The sequence below is a fragment of the Peromyscus maniculatus genome, chromosome 11, assembly GCF_049852395.1.
Source record: "Peromyscus maniculatus bairdii isolate BWxNUB_F1_BW_parent chromosome 11, HU_Pman_BW_mat_3.1, whole genome shotgun sequence".
NCBI classification, from domain to species: domain Eukaryota; kingdom Metazoa; phylum Chordata; class Mammalia; order Rodentia; family Cricetidae; genus Peromyscus; species Peromyscus maniculatus.
In genome coordinates this window covers 16,370,264-16,386,444 of record NC_134862.1, presented here as the reverse complement: position 1 = coordinate 16,386,444, position 16,181 = coordinate 16,370,264, and the positions used below count along the sequence as shown (strand labels likewise).

General features: G+C 41.6%; 1 protein-coding gene across 1 annotated transcript in view; it reads right to left on the bottom strand.

Annotated features, from left to right (window-relative positions):
• LOC102912016 (contactin-associated protein like 5-1) overlaps window positions 1-16,181 on the bottom strand; it is a 922,425-nt gene that overhangs the window by 495,224 nt on the left and 411,020 nt on the right. Inside the window, exon 5 of the mRNA XM_076547187.1 lies at window positions 3,392-3,595. Coding sequence (XP_076403302.1) covers window positions 3,392-3,595 — 204 coding nt within the window. The remainder of the gene's footprint in view (window positions 1-3,391; window positions 3,596-16,181) is intronic.

The window sequence follows — 16,181 nt, the reverse complement described above, 5'->3', positions numbered from 1 at the left end:
GAGAGAATAGGGAGGAGAAAGTTTGGTGAGCACTCATTCATCTCTCTCTGCTTTCTGACTGCAGATGCAAAGGGACCAGTGGCCATAAGCTCCCTTTGATATGTCTAACCCACCATGATGGACTGTGCCCTTGAGTTATGAGAGGAAATAAATCCTTCCTTCCCTCAGTTGTTTTTGTTGGGTATTTGGCACAGCAACAGGTAATCGATACATAGTTCAACATATGCTTATTTCATAAGTTGCAGAATTTATGAAATCAGCCTGGGATGCATGAGACTTTGTCTCCCAACAAAATTAAAAACATACTGTATAGGACTGTCATGTGACATAAACAAAATATACATATGCACATATATATTTAAGTGCCTAGATTTAGACTCTCAAAAAGTAGAAAATTGGAAAGAAATGCCTTTCAGAAGACTTGATTATTCTCTAAATACGTGTTAGTTGGCTTAATCAAATGCCTGAAATTCAAAGGAACTATAAAATGAATGGTCACTGGTCTCTTCAGAGTTTGAGGAACTCACCATTGTCTTGATAAATTGTCATGCAGTCCATGGCTTTAGCTTTTGAACCTTGCACCTGGCCCCCAAAGGACACCCACCATGCTAGTTTTCTATCACAAGATTCTCCCTGTTCTACATCTGTATGTGCTAGAATCACCCAACATTCTGCTTCAGTTCAAAGACATTAAACTCCTGTAAGGATGAGTAACCTGCATGCTCTGTTGATGTCCTGTTCAGTACTTAACAACAGATCCGCAGTCACACAATTCTTCGGCTCTTTGATGGTCCACCTGCCTGCATGGTTCTTACCTTTGTATTTCTACAGAGGGCAGATAGTCATGTACAATTGAAATGAAACCTTTGAATGCTGGGATGGGAGCCACTCTACCCCCATGGATTGAAGAGTGAAATCTCATGCCTAGTTAGGAATTCTAAAAAAAAAAGTCTATGCTCTACCCTTGGAAAGTAGGACAATGGCAACTCCCTAGTGAAATTTCACCACAGAACCAATTCTGCCTTTGAAGGCAGAGCACTGATAACTAGTTAAGACAAACTGCTGCTTGAACAACAGCCGTGCTATGTATGTCTCCAATTTACCCCTTTTCTTTATTTTTATTATTTATTTATTTATTATTTATTTATTATTTATTTATTTATTTATTTATTTATTTATTTATTTATTTATTTATTTATTTATTTATTTATTTATTTATTTGTGTGTGCGTGCGCGCACATGCCAGAGGTCAATCTCTAGTGTTGTTCTTCAATTACTCTCCACCTTATTGTTTTGGAGTCTTAGTCTATTTGTTTGAAGCAAGGTCTCCCACTGGCTTAGAACTCACCAAGCAGGCTATGCAGATGTCTAGTGATCCCAGGGGACATATGTGTCTCTGCTTCCCAAGTACTAGAAATGCAAGCATGCACTACCAATTCTGTATTTTCATGTGGGTTCTGGAGACTGGATTCAGGTTCTTATACTTGCATTACAAGAAAGTTAGCAACAGAGCGATCTCTCCAGCCCATAGTTATTATTTCATCTTCTGTGTTAGGCATCAATTATATGAAATAATCTTGAAAATCTATCGGTTCTTCCTACTTTTTTTTCCTTATATTCACCATGAAGGCCAAGAGGATGCTTGGAGTTGTCACTGAAGAAGGACCAGAATAAAGACCTACATTGTTTGCTGTTGGGAGTGAGGCTGCCCAATGGGGAGTCTCATGTTCTTTTCCTGGTGACTAAATATAGCTTGCTCTGATGTCACCTGTGTACCTTGAGCTTGTTCCCAGTATTTATATTTATATTTATCCTTCTTGCCTACTCAATAGTAAATATTAATAACAATGTACTTCCTCTCCCTTATATGAATAAATATTAAGTGGGAAACAGAAAGGAATTCTCTGACAAAGCAGCCTGGTTGGGGCCCAGAAGGATGGCTCAGCAGGTTAAAGGCATATGCCATTCAACCTGATGAATTGAGTTGGATCCCAGAGATCCATTTGGAAAACAGGGAGACCCAACTCCTTCTAGTTGTTCTCTGACCTTTACACTGTGCCATGACACACCACTATATAACTACATACAAATAAATGGATGTCATTAATTTAAAGTCACTTTCTTCTCCCTCAAGCATCTATCTTTTCTGTTTGGTTTGTCTAGAGGAGGGCTCCTTTGGTTTTCTTCCATGCTCTGAGGAACTCAGCACCTATTTCCTGTGTCTTGCCTACTCATTCCTTTCTTCTGTAAGAAGGCATAAAAGATTCCCTCCTTTCTGTTCTGGGGTGAGAAGTTGGGCACCATGAATGTAGACCTACTGGGAGTGCAGAAAGCCCAGGGAGTAGCTCACCCACAGAGGTAAGCAGCATCCTTCTGCAGGGAGGGAGAAAGGTACTCTTCACTAAATCACCTGCCATCCGGGTCCCAGGCTCACTCTTCCAGGCCAGGCCGTCTTAACAAAGGAAAGCCTAGCAACTTAGTTTTTCCATTCATACATTTTACCTCCCACTAAGAAGAACAAAATGATTACCTGTTTCTCTGGTAGTTTTTTTTTTTAATGTGCCTAATCAGCTCAAATATGAGAAGCTCGTTATAATAGGTACATGTTTAAAATTTTGTAAGTTACTTAAAAGTTTGAGTTCTAGAAAAATTCAGGTTAAGTATACACATTAACAGATATTTAAAACTTACACAGTAGCTTCCCTTACATAGAAATATTGTCTTTTATCACAGAATGATACCTCTGGCAAAAAATAATGAAAATAAGTGCTGTTCTACCTGCATGAAGATGAAATATTTGAAAATGAGTACTGTTCTAATCCCGTAAAGACAAAGGAAATAGATCACTTAGTGCTCCAGTGATTCCATTTGCTCAAAGATGCACCCATGCATGGTATAGTGACCTTGTGCAAAAATCAGTGAATATGAACACCTGCAGACCTGAATTTGAATCCCTAGCACCCATATCCTAAAATGATATTATTAATAATAATGATAATAACAACAAAGTAAAATGTGTCTATGACTGTGAGTACTTAGCCCAATGATTGAAATATGTGGATCTTAAAGAGCTTGCTGGCCACCCAGCCTAACTCCAAACACAAGCTTTTGTGTTGGTAAGAGATCGTGTCTCAAGGCAATAAGTCAGAGAGAAACGGGGGATATCTAGTGTCTTGCTCTCTCCTTCACATATGTGTTCATATATATGCACACCTGTACATTCATGTGCATACAACACACACATACACAAACACACACCAAAATCAGTGAGCTACAAGTTCAGTGAGAGACTGCTACAAAAAAACAAGGGTGGAGGGTGATAGAGGAAGACAACTAAGCTTCACCTCTGGCCTCAACAGCCATGAGTACATATGCACAAGTCTGTCCCTACCCAGGTTCAGGTACAGGGCTAGCCTGCCCTTCTGGAGCTCCAGGGTAATATGGTCTCCACGTTGTCCTTCTCCATGGAACAGAACCCCATCTCCTTGCATGCTCTTGAACTTCAGGGAAATCACGTCTTTGAGGGTGCTCATCATCTTCTGATTGAACCTGTACAAAAGCGAGCTCCTGCCATCAAAGTCAGCAACATCCGATTCTGGGAGCAGAGAGAAGATAGAAAGAAATATCAATGTATTTCCTCATGTTATTCTTGCTCTACATCTTTGGTGCTGCTCAGTGCACAGGAATGTTCCTGAAATCTTGAAGATGTCTCTTACAGGGAGGCACATGGAGTAGAACCAACCTAAGTAGAATACAAGGAATCATTCATTTGTAGGGAGTGGACACACACCACACTGAAGTAGAAACTCCCATCAGTGATCATCAAAGAAAAGAAGAGATGACCAGCAACAGGTCCTGGAAGGGAGCTGACACATAACTCCCTCCAATGGGATGTATGAAGTAAGAGAGTCTCAAGGCCATGATTGGGTCTACAGACAAAAGGGATAGCATTCAACAGAAATAATACAATACATGGAGTCTAGATATGATTGGGGCCTTAGAGGAAATGAGGGGCTTGCTTTAAGAGCCTGAGAGGTGCTTAATTAACACAAGAATTAGAAGGATATGGTGAGAGAGAGCAATATATGCTGCTATGCATAGGATGCTGTCAAAGGCCAGAGGAGCCTCCTCAGAAAGCAGGATTTGGAGCTCTCATGAAGGAATCTCTCTGAGGAGTTGTGGACCCATCCTTGGAACAAATGGAAGGTCAAACATTTTATAACCTTTAGGGGTAGCAGACAGACTGCTTCCTAAATTCTCTGCCCCAGCAAGAGCAGCAGGGAGCTGTGGCCTGCATCAGGTCATGTGATCCGGGATAAAGGTGCAGGCTCATGTTCTAACAGTGATGTGCCAGCCTGTGTTTAAGGAGACAGGATGGCAGTGGCACAGACACCGACACCAGGCTTTTGGACCAGTGCTTGGACTGTAACTTCTCATGATTTACCCTTCTTGTTAATTTGAGTCTGACATTTAGGGCCATTTGATTTCTTCATCCTAAGCTCCAAACTGGAGTTGAAAAAGAGATACCCTTTATTATGACAACTCTGGTTGAAAATTCAGTCTTACAGAGTCCTGTGCTGAGAATTCCAAATGATCTTTGGGATCTAGTCAAGAATAGCCAGTGTATGGAGACTGCAAATTTGAACTTAGTAGTATTGTGGTATATATGCCTCGTTCTGGGCTGATAATGTACTGTGTTAGGGTTTTATGCAAGAACATTCAGTCACTATTATTATGTTTTGGCATTTATTCTTATTTGAGATAGTTCTTTAGTTGGGACATAAACCTAAGTAAATGTATGTGATAACATGAAATCTCTCAATAGTTACACACATTGTCTAATGTCAACTCAGAATAAGCATATCTACTTTCTGAAACACAGGCCACTTTGTTGATTAGTATGGCCTGTTTCCTCTGCACACAACATATTCACCCCATTATGATCTCAGAGTAGAGATTAGCTCAGCCTCATAGTCATGGCAAATGCTGCAGTGTAGATGTAGCTAGGCCGATGATAATGTGAATGGGGCTACTGACACTGCCTAATGACAGGAAGGAGGGGAGGGCACAGGACCCTCCCCTGAAAGTGAAGCCATTATTCCTTTCTGCCCTCCCCAGCTGGCAGTGACCTTGTGAGACTCGAGTATATAAGGAGTGGAAGGGTAGGAAAGGGGACTCTGTGTAGTTTCCATGAGGTTGTCATCCACATGAGGGTGAAGAGGCTCCTTTAATTAATCCCTCACCAATGTTCTGTAAGTAACCATAGTCTGTTTATTTGTTTGTCAAATTGGGCTTTTGTGGGATCTTTACTTTGCTCTGTCTTCTATGTACTATCTGGAGTAAATTTGTTCACATCTTCCCAGGGAATGCTAACACAAGAATTATGAATTATAATTGTGAATCTATCTGGCACACTATCAGCAGACTGTATGGCCAGTAAGCACCAGGGCTGACTGAGTGCTTGAGTGGATCAAACACATACAAACCATAGACTTTATTTCTTTGCAGATTTATGCACAGTGAAGTACATATTTTAAAACTAAATGTTTAACACACACACACACACACACACACACACACAATTTTGCTATTGTTTTTTACATTTTCCACTTCTCACTTCATTTCATGTTCTCACACTGGAGTATCATTGGCCACTAAAACTTTTTGAATTCCTGAGTTGCTCAGTCAAGCTCTACATTGTAGAACTTTCCTTTCTCCAATAACTTCATGGTCTCCCCTCCATTCCTACCTGTCCCAGCTGTAATGATCCACATTCTCCTTCCTGAAGTTACTCGATAGCCTAGAGGGCTGATTGATGAGATGAAATGGCAGAGAAACTGTGGGAATCCCACAGAGGCTTCCTACTGAGAACTGACTCAGGGTCAGAGAATCTGAGCTTGCTTTACCCAGCAGGGCTGCATAGGAGATGATTTGGCCACAGGAATGTTTACCAGGGGTTTGGAAGGGTCTGCACTTGGCTGTACATTGTGATTCAATTTTACAATGGGGAGTTTTTTTGCCCTTCCCCTTGGCATTGTTCTAAAAAGCTCTTTTGAATAAATGAAGTGACCCTCCCAAGGCTATCCTGTGTGTTCTTCTCTTCATCTAGGTCTTTTTTTTTCTCTGGTATTTTCTTATCCCTCTCTCCTCCACCTAAGAACCCTTCTAAAGGTAGGAGCAGGTTGAAGCAGGTCTCTCTACAGGCTCCCACAAGAAACCCATTAGCTCTAAAGAAACAGATCTGCTGCAGTTCATAACACCTGAAGCAGTGGTTCTACACCTGTGGGTTGCAGATCAGATAGATGTACTGTATATTAGATATTTACATTATATTTTATAACAGTAGCAAAATTACAGTTATGATGTAGCAATGGAATAATGTTATGGTTTGGGGTTACCATAACACAAGGAACTGTATTAAAGCCTCACAGCATTAGGAAGGTTGAGAATCCCTGACCTAAAGAAATCTGAGCATCTGTAGGAGGATAAACAAATGTGTATAAATGTTTCATTCTGGTTCTGCAGCTTATTACCTGGGGGCTCCAGGAAGAGCTCTCGACTTTCACAAGTTATGCTTCTATTGATTATTTCATGAGGTCTATGGAAGTTTAGCCTATAAAATCACTATGATAACTATAGAATTATAGACACCTACATATTAAAATACATTCAATATCACCTCATCTTGTTATTAATCCAGAGAATATTTCCAGTGGAAAAGATTGTGTGTGAGAGGTGAAGATGGTATAAAGACTGGTGTGAATAAATTCTGAGTCAGTTCGGAGTGGGGAAGCCTTCATAGCTTTTCAAAATCCTGAGTCCCCATGGCTCAGGAGACATTGCTGTAGAGGGAGTGGAAAAAGTGAAGGAGCTGAGGAGCCTGTAAACTGGACTCTCAAAATCATACTGTCTTAAAGACGTAAGAAGTGAGACACTGTTTTTCATCCTGGAAGAAGTCTTAGACTGAAGAAGTAAAAACTCTTAAGTCTCAGGAAGTTCCTGAAACTTATAAGATTCATAAAGTTCTCTTCAAGGTTATATAAACAATAATGCTGCTGAGATTTCCTGATCTATCCAGCTGCCTACCAGTCATGCAGGGCACTCCAAGGATGCAGCTTTGGAGATTTGTCACCTGTGCTGTTTCTGGGGATGCAAAGAAAAAACTGTGATGAGTCATCTTCACTCTTACAATTAATTCCTCACTCATGCTCCATAAGTAATTCCAACAAATGCATGGGTTTTTCAAACTGGGCTATGATGCAATCTGTTTTTTTTTTGGGGGGGGGGACTATTTTCAGTTCCCTGTTTGGGATGAATGCATAGTTGCATCTCCCTAGGAAAAGTCATACAACAAATAGTAACACAAGACAATACTTGTGAATCATGGTGATATGATTATTTGCTGACTTGCCACATTAACTGCCCTGCCCTTAGGTGCTAGGTGTCCATTTACACTGAAAAGGCTACTTCTGTATAGACAGTCGTTCCCAACTTGTCATGACCCCTTTGGCAACTCTCTGTCTCTAAAAATATTTGCATTATGTTTCAGAACAGCAGCAAAATTACAGTTATAAAGTAACAAAGAAATAATGTTATGGTTATGGGTCATCACAGCATGAGGAACTGTATTAAAGGGTCACAGCATTAGGAAGATTGAAATCACTGCTCTAGAGGCTTGTTTGCCACTTGACCTGTAGTGCCTGTAGTGTCTCTATATTTGCTGACTCTCACAGCAATGAGATGCTCTCTTCATTGAGCACAGATTCAAACTGGTAGGATGGTGCAAGCTTTTCTCCTACCACCACCACCATTTATCAACAGAAACATTTTGCTCATCCAAGAGACCCCAGCAAACACCCTGGACATTTGCAATATTAATTAAGTTGCACATGGATTGCTACAGCCATTTCACAGATGGAGAAGCAGAAGTTCGAGAGAAGTTTTGAAGAAGGATTAAGTGCACTCCCTGAATACTTAATCCCTTCTCCAGACACCAGGAAGATGATGTTTACCATCCCCAAAGCCACTTGGATAAGCACTGCTAATAATGGCTCGTAATTTTTGCTGTTACTGTTAAACAAAAAGAGATACAACATACATTAGATTTTCATCACTGGATGTTATTATACCTTTGTTCTGATTGCCTTGTTTGGACTTTAATTTGCAGATAGGGTCCAGTTACTCACATTAAAATCTTTACTTGTATTGTATACATATCGTGGCAGATTCTCTTTAAAATAAGATAATGAAAAAAAATATAACATGCCATAGATGCATCCAGTTTAGAAATGAGCTCTATTTTTAACAGTTATTGTTGTGTGAGTATGGTTTGCAAACTGTATCTGTGTGTGCCTATGTGCATGTGTGTATACATGTGTGTGTGTGTGTGTGTGTGTGTGTGTGTGTGTGTGTGTGTGTGTGTGTGTGTACATACAGGTTTGCATGTGCTGTGCTGTTATGTGCTTGTGGAGATCAGAAAATAGCTTTCAGGAGTCAGTTCTCTCCTTCCACCTTCTATTTGAGGCAGGGTCTTTTTTATTGTTTCTACATCCAAGATGTGTACTCCAAGCTATCTGGCTCATGAGCTTGCAGGCAGTTTTCTCTGTTGCCAGTTTTGCTGCAGCATTGCTGGCATCACAGATGTATGTTCCCACATTTGGCTTTTTACATGGGTTCAAACTCACATCTTCAGGCTTTCAGAGCAACACTTTTACCTTCCAAACCATCTCCCCAGCACCAAAATTACTGCTTATCAAGGACACCAAGATAATAATTGGCAGAACTAAATATGCCTTCACATTCTCTCACAAGTCTGCAGTGGCTTATGGAGATGTTATGCCCTAGGTTAAACAAACTATCCCTGGGGGATTAAAAATTGTAGTTAGTAGCGTGTATTTTACTTCACTTAATGGGCTTCATAGGCTTGCGTGATCTAGATTTTGTTCCTTTGAAATGAGAATATAAAGACTCAGAAGATCATGTACCTGCTCACAAGCACACACAAGGTGATGAGTTGTTTGACACTGAAGACAAGTTTTGCCTCATCAAATAATGGTGGTGTTTTAAGGATTGCTTGAGATATAAAGAACTTTGTGCAGATTGAAGAAAAACGTACACTGCAAAACTCAAAATGAGCCAAAGAATAAGTGGATATTAGCCATTAAGTAAATGATAACCAAGCTACAATCCATAGACCCAGAGAAGCTAGGTAGAGAAGAAGGCTCAGGGGGGATGCATGGATCTCCCAGGAATGGGGAAATAGAATAGATTTTGCATGTGGACTGGGAGCAGGTGGGGACAGGAATGGGAGAGATCAGGTCAGGAGGGGAGATGGGATGGAGGGAGAGAATTCTGGGAGAGTCATATGGAATTAGAGGACATTTGTGGTGCTGAGTGGAACTCTAGTGCAGCAGAAATTTCGTGGAAACTATGAGGGTGATTTTAGTGAGGACTCCAAGTAATGGGGGATATGGAGTCTCAACTGGCCATCTCTTATAGCTGGCCAAGGTCCCCAGTGGCAGGAATTGGGTGCATTCAGTTGAGTTGTTGGCCAAGGGTGTCTCAAGTAGATCCCTGAACAACACAGGCTGCTGCTAGGACAGAGATTTGCTCTCTACAAAATGGACAGCAAGGCTCCATTGTTGAGGACAACATCCACATACCTCCTTGAACAAGGAGATTTTGACTGGTGCCTACATGGAGCTGTCATTCATATGTTCTAATCTCTTTGGTACAGGAAGATCCTCAACTGGCTACCTAAAGAAAAACATAAACAGCAACCAGCAATAAAACTGTTGACCTACAGTCTGTCCTGCCTGGAAGATGTGCTGGGGCAATTATGGTACAGAACTTGTGGAAGTGGCCGACTGATGTCTAATTTGACTTGAGGCCCCCTGCAGGAGAGGAAGTCTATGTCTTACACTGCTTTGATATCCAGGAACTGGAGACTAGATAGCCCAGAGACCTAGGGTAGAGCCAAACATGACTGACCTAAAAGAAAAATTAATGAAATGATTTGCCTTGTCCAGTCATCATCAGAGAGGCTTCTTCTGGCAGCAGATGGGATAGGTTGCAGCTACCCATAGCCAGATATTATGTGGAGAGTCTAAATTGGAGGCCTTCATCAGGTCCCTCCCCTCAAAGCTTGGGGTGGAAAGACTGTAGGAGTCAGAGGGCATGGAGGACACCAGGAGAACATGGCCTACTGAGTCAACTAAGCATGGCTTATACAGGCTCATGGGGACTGAAACAGAAAGAAGGTGCATGCACGGTCTGCACCAAGTCCTCTGCATGTATGATGTGGCTATTGGCTTGGTGTTTTAGGGAGACTCCTAACTGCGGGACCTGGTGTATCTTTGACTGACATGCCTGCTCTCTGGAATCTTTCCCTCCTGTTGAGTTGCCTTTTTCAGTCTCAGTGTGAGGGCTTTTGCTTTGTCTTATTATGTTTTGTTTTGTCCTGTTTGGTTGTTGTCTCTTGGAGACCTGATCTTTCATGAAGGGAGACAGAGGGGGAGTGGATTTGGGGAGAAGGGAGGTGGAGGGGGCTGAACTGGACAGAGTGGAGGGAGGGGAAACTATGGTCAGGATGTATTGTTTGAAAGAAGAATCTATTTTCAACAGAAAAGAAAATAGGACAAATTAAAGGAAAGAGGAGGGCAGGCAAGATGGTCCAGCCAGTAAAATGCTTGCTCTGCAAGTGTAAAAGTCGTGTATAATCCCTTCAACACACAGAAATTAGGAGAGACAGACTAAACAAAGCTGTTCTCTGAACTCCACATGTACATCACAGTATGAGCATATCCAAAAATATAATCATGGACGGACACACACACACACACACACACACACACACACACACACACACACACACTTTTTAAGAAAATTAAATAGGATATTTAGGGTGGATTTTGTGGTTCCATGGCTATAGGCATGGGTTGGGGTCTGTAGAGTTAGTACCCACAATAATATCCATGTTTTCATGTCCTGGAACAAAGAAATGGACTGGGGACAGGTAGAGTGCTAGAAGCAGATACAGTTTATAAAGGGAGAGCTTTGTAGAGTGGGAGTTGGCTAGGAAGCTGGGAAAGACAGAGGTTTAATGGCAACTGATCATGAGGATTGTGACACTGCGTGTTATTTACGAAGGGCCGGTTTGTCCTGAATTCATGTACCACACAGGAGCCACCCCTTGTATAGAACATTTGCTGGTGGAGGTGTGGTAATGTTCTAGTCACCCATATGTCAGTCTTGATACCTTCCCTCAGTTCTACTCTCCTGATGCCTACTAGGTCTCTTTCTTCTAGCTCACTTGTATGATCTTATTGATCTCAGATATTCTTGGCTTATACTTGTTTTTTTGTTTGTTTGTTTGTTTTGTATTTCTTTTTGTTTCTTTCATGTGTTTGTGTGCATACCTGTGCGTGTGTATGTGTGTGCATGTGTGTATGTGTGCATGGCTATGTAGATATTGGAAGGTCACATATGCATGTGCAAGTATGTGCCCAGGAAGGAGGTTTATGTCTATCTGGCATCTTCCCTCGTTGCTCCCATCTTATTTACTGAGGCAGTCCCTCACTTGAACCCAGAGCTCAGTGACAGCTAGTCTACCTTGTCAGCTTTCTTCAGGGATTCCTATATCTCTACTTCCCAAGTCCTGGGATGGAAAGTGGAATTCTGCACCTACCTGGTACTTTTGTGGGTATCTGGGGTATGAAATGAGGTTCAAACTAGTGTGCCATATGCTGTAACATGGAGCAATCTTTCCACGGGAGCAAAAGCCCTGTGGTTTGTGCTTCTATGAAGCCCTTTCTGTGTGGTGTGCCTGCATTCTGGATATGCAGCATGAGTGGGTAGTGACAACCTTGACAAAGCTCTGCCCTGGATAACACAAACACAACTCTCTACTCAGGAGAATCAGAGCAGCTCCCTGTGCTGGGAAGACCAGAGTAGGAGGGACCTACCCTCTCCAAGCTGAGTATCAGGGGTAGGTATATCAAACCAGGAGAAGGGCTTCCGAGGATCAGGGTATTGCCAGTAGAGGGATGCCAGTAAGAGAGAACACACAGGGTCAGATGTTGGGTCTGTAAGGATCAGCTGGGTCTAGCCCCTTCCTCATAGAACAGCAGTGTTTTGTGACAGGACCACAGGTCAAAAGTACAAGATCTAGGATCTCATTGCAGAAACTCTACGCATGTGTAAGAACAAAATCTGTTTGCTCATTTTCAAAATAAAAATACCCGAGGCACCTCATGTCCAGGTACAGATGGACAGCAAACACTAGGAACCTCTAAGCTAGCAACCCCCAGTCAAACTCTACTAGCCCAACTAACCAAACTGAAAGTTTAAAGTAGAAAATTACAAAGAGCCAAGCTTGCCTAGCAGCCTGCATACATAACAAGGTCATCTGCCTGATAAGCTCTAAAATAAATTGGATGTAAAACATAGACATGTATAGTGGTTGTTGAGAAAAAGATGAACATAAATAACAGAGGGAAAAGAAGACCTAGATAACATGTAAGATTGTACACTCCTGATTACTCAGCCAATGGGAAAGGAAGGAAGGGAGGAAAGGAAGAGAAGGTCTTACATTCTGTTTCTAACAATTGTTCTCTGCTCTCAGTCACTGTGCTTGTCATTCTGGGCTGGCAGTCAATTTTGTGATGTAATAAGATAAACAATTGTGCTTTCCCCACACAGAGTTTTCAGTTCTTTTATGAAATGAGGGTCAACATTTCTCACAGCATGGACCCATAGTTGGTATGTTAAGGAGTCTCCTAGGAGACTTCGATGTCCATGAGTTCCAAGGACTGTTCAGGTCCCTTTGCTATTTTTCTGCTGCATGTACCAGGCTAGCTGGTGCACAGCTCCTGAGAGTTCCTGATTTCACCCACAGTGCCGGTGACCTGGAACACAACTGTTAGCTACTTACTGGAGTGAATAATCTTTCTCAAAATTGATTTTTAAGGTCTCATTATTATAAACTCTATTCAGTGTAATCTGGAGTTTGTTTCAGTGATTATTCATTGCCAGATATTTCCAGACAATCGTGGATAGGCCAGTCATGGTCCTGAGAATCCCCCAGGAAGGGTGACCTTCCAGGTCAAAACAAACCCTGCCTGGTTATCTTCTTTCCCGAGGAGCTCCAGAATGCCAATAAGGGCTGATTTCTTACTGGCCTCATAATTGCTGACCCAGCTGTCAAACTTATATTCTGGAAAGACAGAGTTCTCCAGGCAAATTCTGGCATGTTTGATGGGTTTTGGAAACCTGTCAACAAACCAACTTTAAAAAGGGCTTTTCTGACTAAAACAGTCCAAGCTTGAATTCCCAAGTGGGCTGAAGTACAACTCTGGTGAGGGCCTGAGAGAAGGAGGTTTGTGTTTCAGAGTCAGAAAGCTGAAGGTCAAAGCTGACAGGAGAAAATACTGACCCACCCAGAGACAATTAGTCGCACTTGGACTCTTCAGCTACTCAGAATGAACAATAGTTTCAATGCAAATGCATTCTAAAGCTTTTCTGATGATACATTATATGAAAATATTATATTCACATCATATGCTTACACTGAAGACCTGTGGGCTTTGACTTGTAATCCACAAACCACAAAATTTTCCACAGTCAGCTTGAATTTTCACCTATCTCCCATCCACTCTGTGACTTTTCCAGGCCTTATCAGCAACTTCAATGACCTCAGATGAACCCTCAAAAAAAAAAAAAAAAAAAAAAAAAAAAAAAAGAAGCTTCCAGAGTAAACTGTCAAAACTTAAGAATAGCTCTTCTAACAAAATTTCAGGAATTCCTGTTTGGTGAGCAGATGTAAGAAACAGTAAAAGAATCAAGGCAACTTATAAGGAAAAGTTAAAACAAATAAAAGACACAACTCTAGATTCCAATCCTAACCCAAGCATATGTGTTTTAGGATTCTTGTAGTCAGATATAAACCCATCGCTCCACCCACCCATCCATCCATCCATCCATACATCTATCCATCCATCCATCCATCCATCCATCCACTCACCTACTTACATATCTTCCCATCTTTCCTTTCTTCCTTCCTTCGTCCTTTCCTCCCTCCCTCCCTCCTTTCCTTTCTTTCTTTTTCCTTCCTACCTCTTTCTTGTTTTCCTGAAACAGAGTCTCCCCTGGGACAGTTTGTCTCAAACTTGCTGTGATACTGAGGACATCCTTGAACTTCTGATCCTCTTGCTTTTACTCCTGAGTGCATGGATTCCAAGTGTGCACCACCAAGCCTGGTTTATACCATCTAGGGATTGAATACTGGGACTCATCTTGCCAAAGAGGTAGTCTACCAACTATGCTCTATCCTATGTCATCAAATTAGTTTCTTTTAATGAGGGTTTTCTATATATTTTGGTGCATATATCTGCGAACATATGTAATGTTTTGTTATAATTAGACTGTTCACAAATTACAAAGATCATATCAAAATTATGTTAGAGAACTCCTGTAGTAGATTTTTTCTTTTATTTATACCTGAACTCAATGTTGGCATTAGGCATGTTTCTTTCTCTGTCTCTGTCTCTGTTTCCCTCTGTCTTTGTCTCTCTCTGTCCCTATCTCTGTCTCTCTCTCTCTCTGTATGAGTGTGAGTGTGTGTGTGTGTGTGTGTGTGTGTGTGTGTATGTGTGTGTGTGTGTACATGAGTTTCTATATACAAGAGCATCTGTATGCCAGAGGACAGACAACCTGCAATTTTGTTTCCAGGAGCTATCTACACTAAAAGTAGGACAGCATAACCCAGGTACTTGTCTGTCTCTGTCTCCCACAGTCTGTGCCATCAACCCAGATCATTGCAGCTCAGTCCCACCCACCATGGGTTCTAGGTACCCAACTTGTGTTCTCGTGTTTGCATTGCAAGCACTTTACAACTAAACCAGTTCCATTTGGGGCGCGTTCTGAATTCATTTTGATCTCTTCTCTCTCTGATGCAAAGAGGATGGCGATGATGGGAAAAGCCATCTGGGAGATCACACACAATACTGTGGACATAAAGGAATCACCATGATGGAATGATACCTAGTAAAGAGAAGTGTTGATGTGCTTCCTACAATTCATTACTCCAACAGGCTTTGTGGGAGTAAAACAGTAAGATATAAGTAACTAGGCAGGGACAAGAAGAATGGAGTGGGACGTTGTGGAGCAAACCAGAAGATGAGATTTGAATGAAAGGTGCAACATGGGCACTCATGGGAACTCATCTAGGCAGATTAACCAAAGTTTCACTAAGGAACCACATTTCATAAATATTTTTCACACGTCACCAGAAGGAAGGGGATGATTCTGGAAAATGTTGACAGTTGGAAAGCAGCCCTCATGAGAATGACCGCATACAGATTTTAGCTGTGTCTCTGGTTTACTTCATTCTCATGGTCTTCTCAGATGAAACATACAGATGCTCCAGTAAGGCCATTCATTTGACATTTAAACAGGAGCCGTGAAAATTGGAGCAGAACGTTGCTCAATTTCCCTTTACTGACAGTAGCTCTGGTGTTCTATGGAAACATTCGCCGTGGGCCTGAGGAGACAGCATAGTCAATAAAGTGCTTGCTTCGAACGTGTGTGGACCTGAGTGCAGCTCTCTCCGTTCAGGGCTGGGGTAACTCAGTGAATAAAAGCATTTGCTTCACAAGCAAAAGGTTCTGAATCTCCAGAAACCGCACTAAAGGAAATAATATAAAGGAGTGTAGCCATTTGCATATCTGCCATTACAAGACAGTGATGGAAGAGAATAATTGATGTTCTTCTCTGGCCGCCGCACTCACAAGAAAGCATGGACCCTGACACACATCTTCCATATAGATAAACCACACACACACACACACACACACACACACACACACACACACACACACATACACAGAGCCCTACAAAAGAAAGAGCCAGGTGACACTGTAGCTTATAATCTCATAGCTGTAGAGGTGAAGGCAGGAGGATCCCTGGGACTTGCTGCCCACTCAGCGTAGGAAACTCAGTGAATTCCAGGTTCAGTGAGAGACTTTTTTCAATAAGAATAAAATGTCTACTCCTGGGCTCCATGTGCACATGCATATATACACACATCCACACATACAGACATATACACACACATATACCATATATATACACAACACCATATGTACACACAACACAAAAACCAAAAGTTTTCCTATGATTTCATG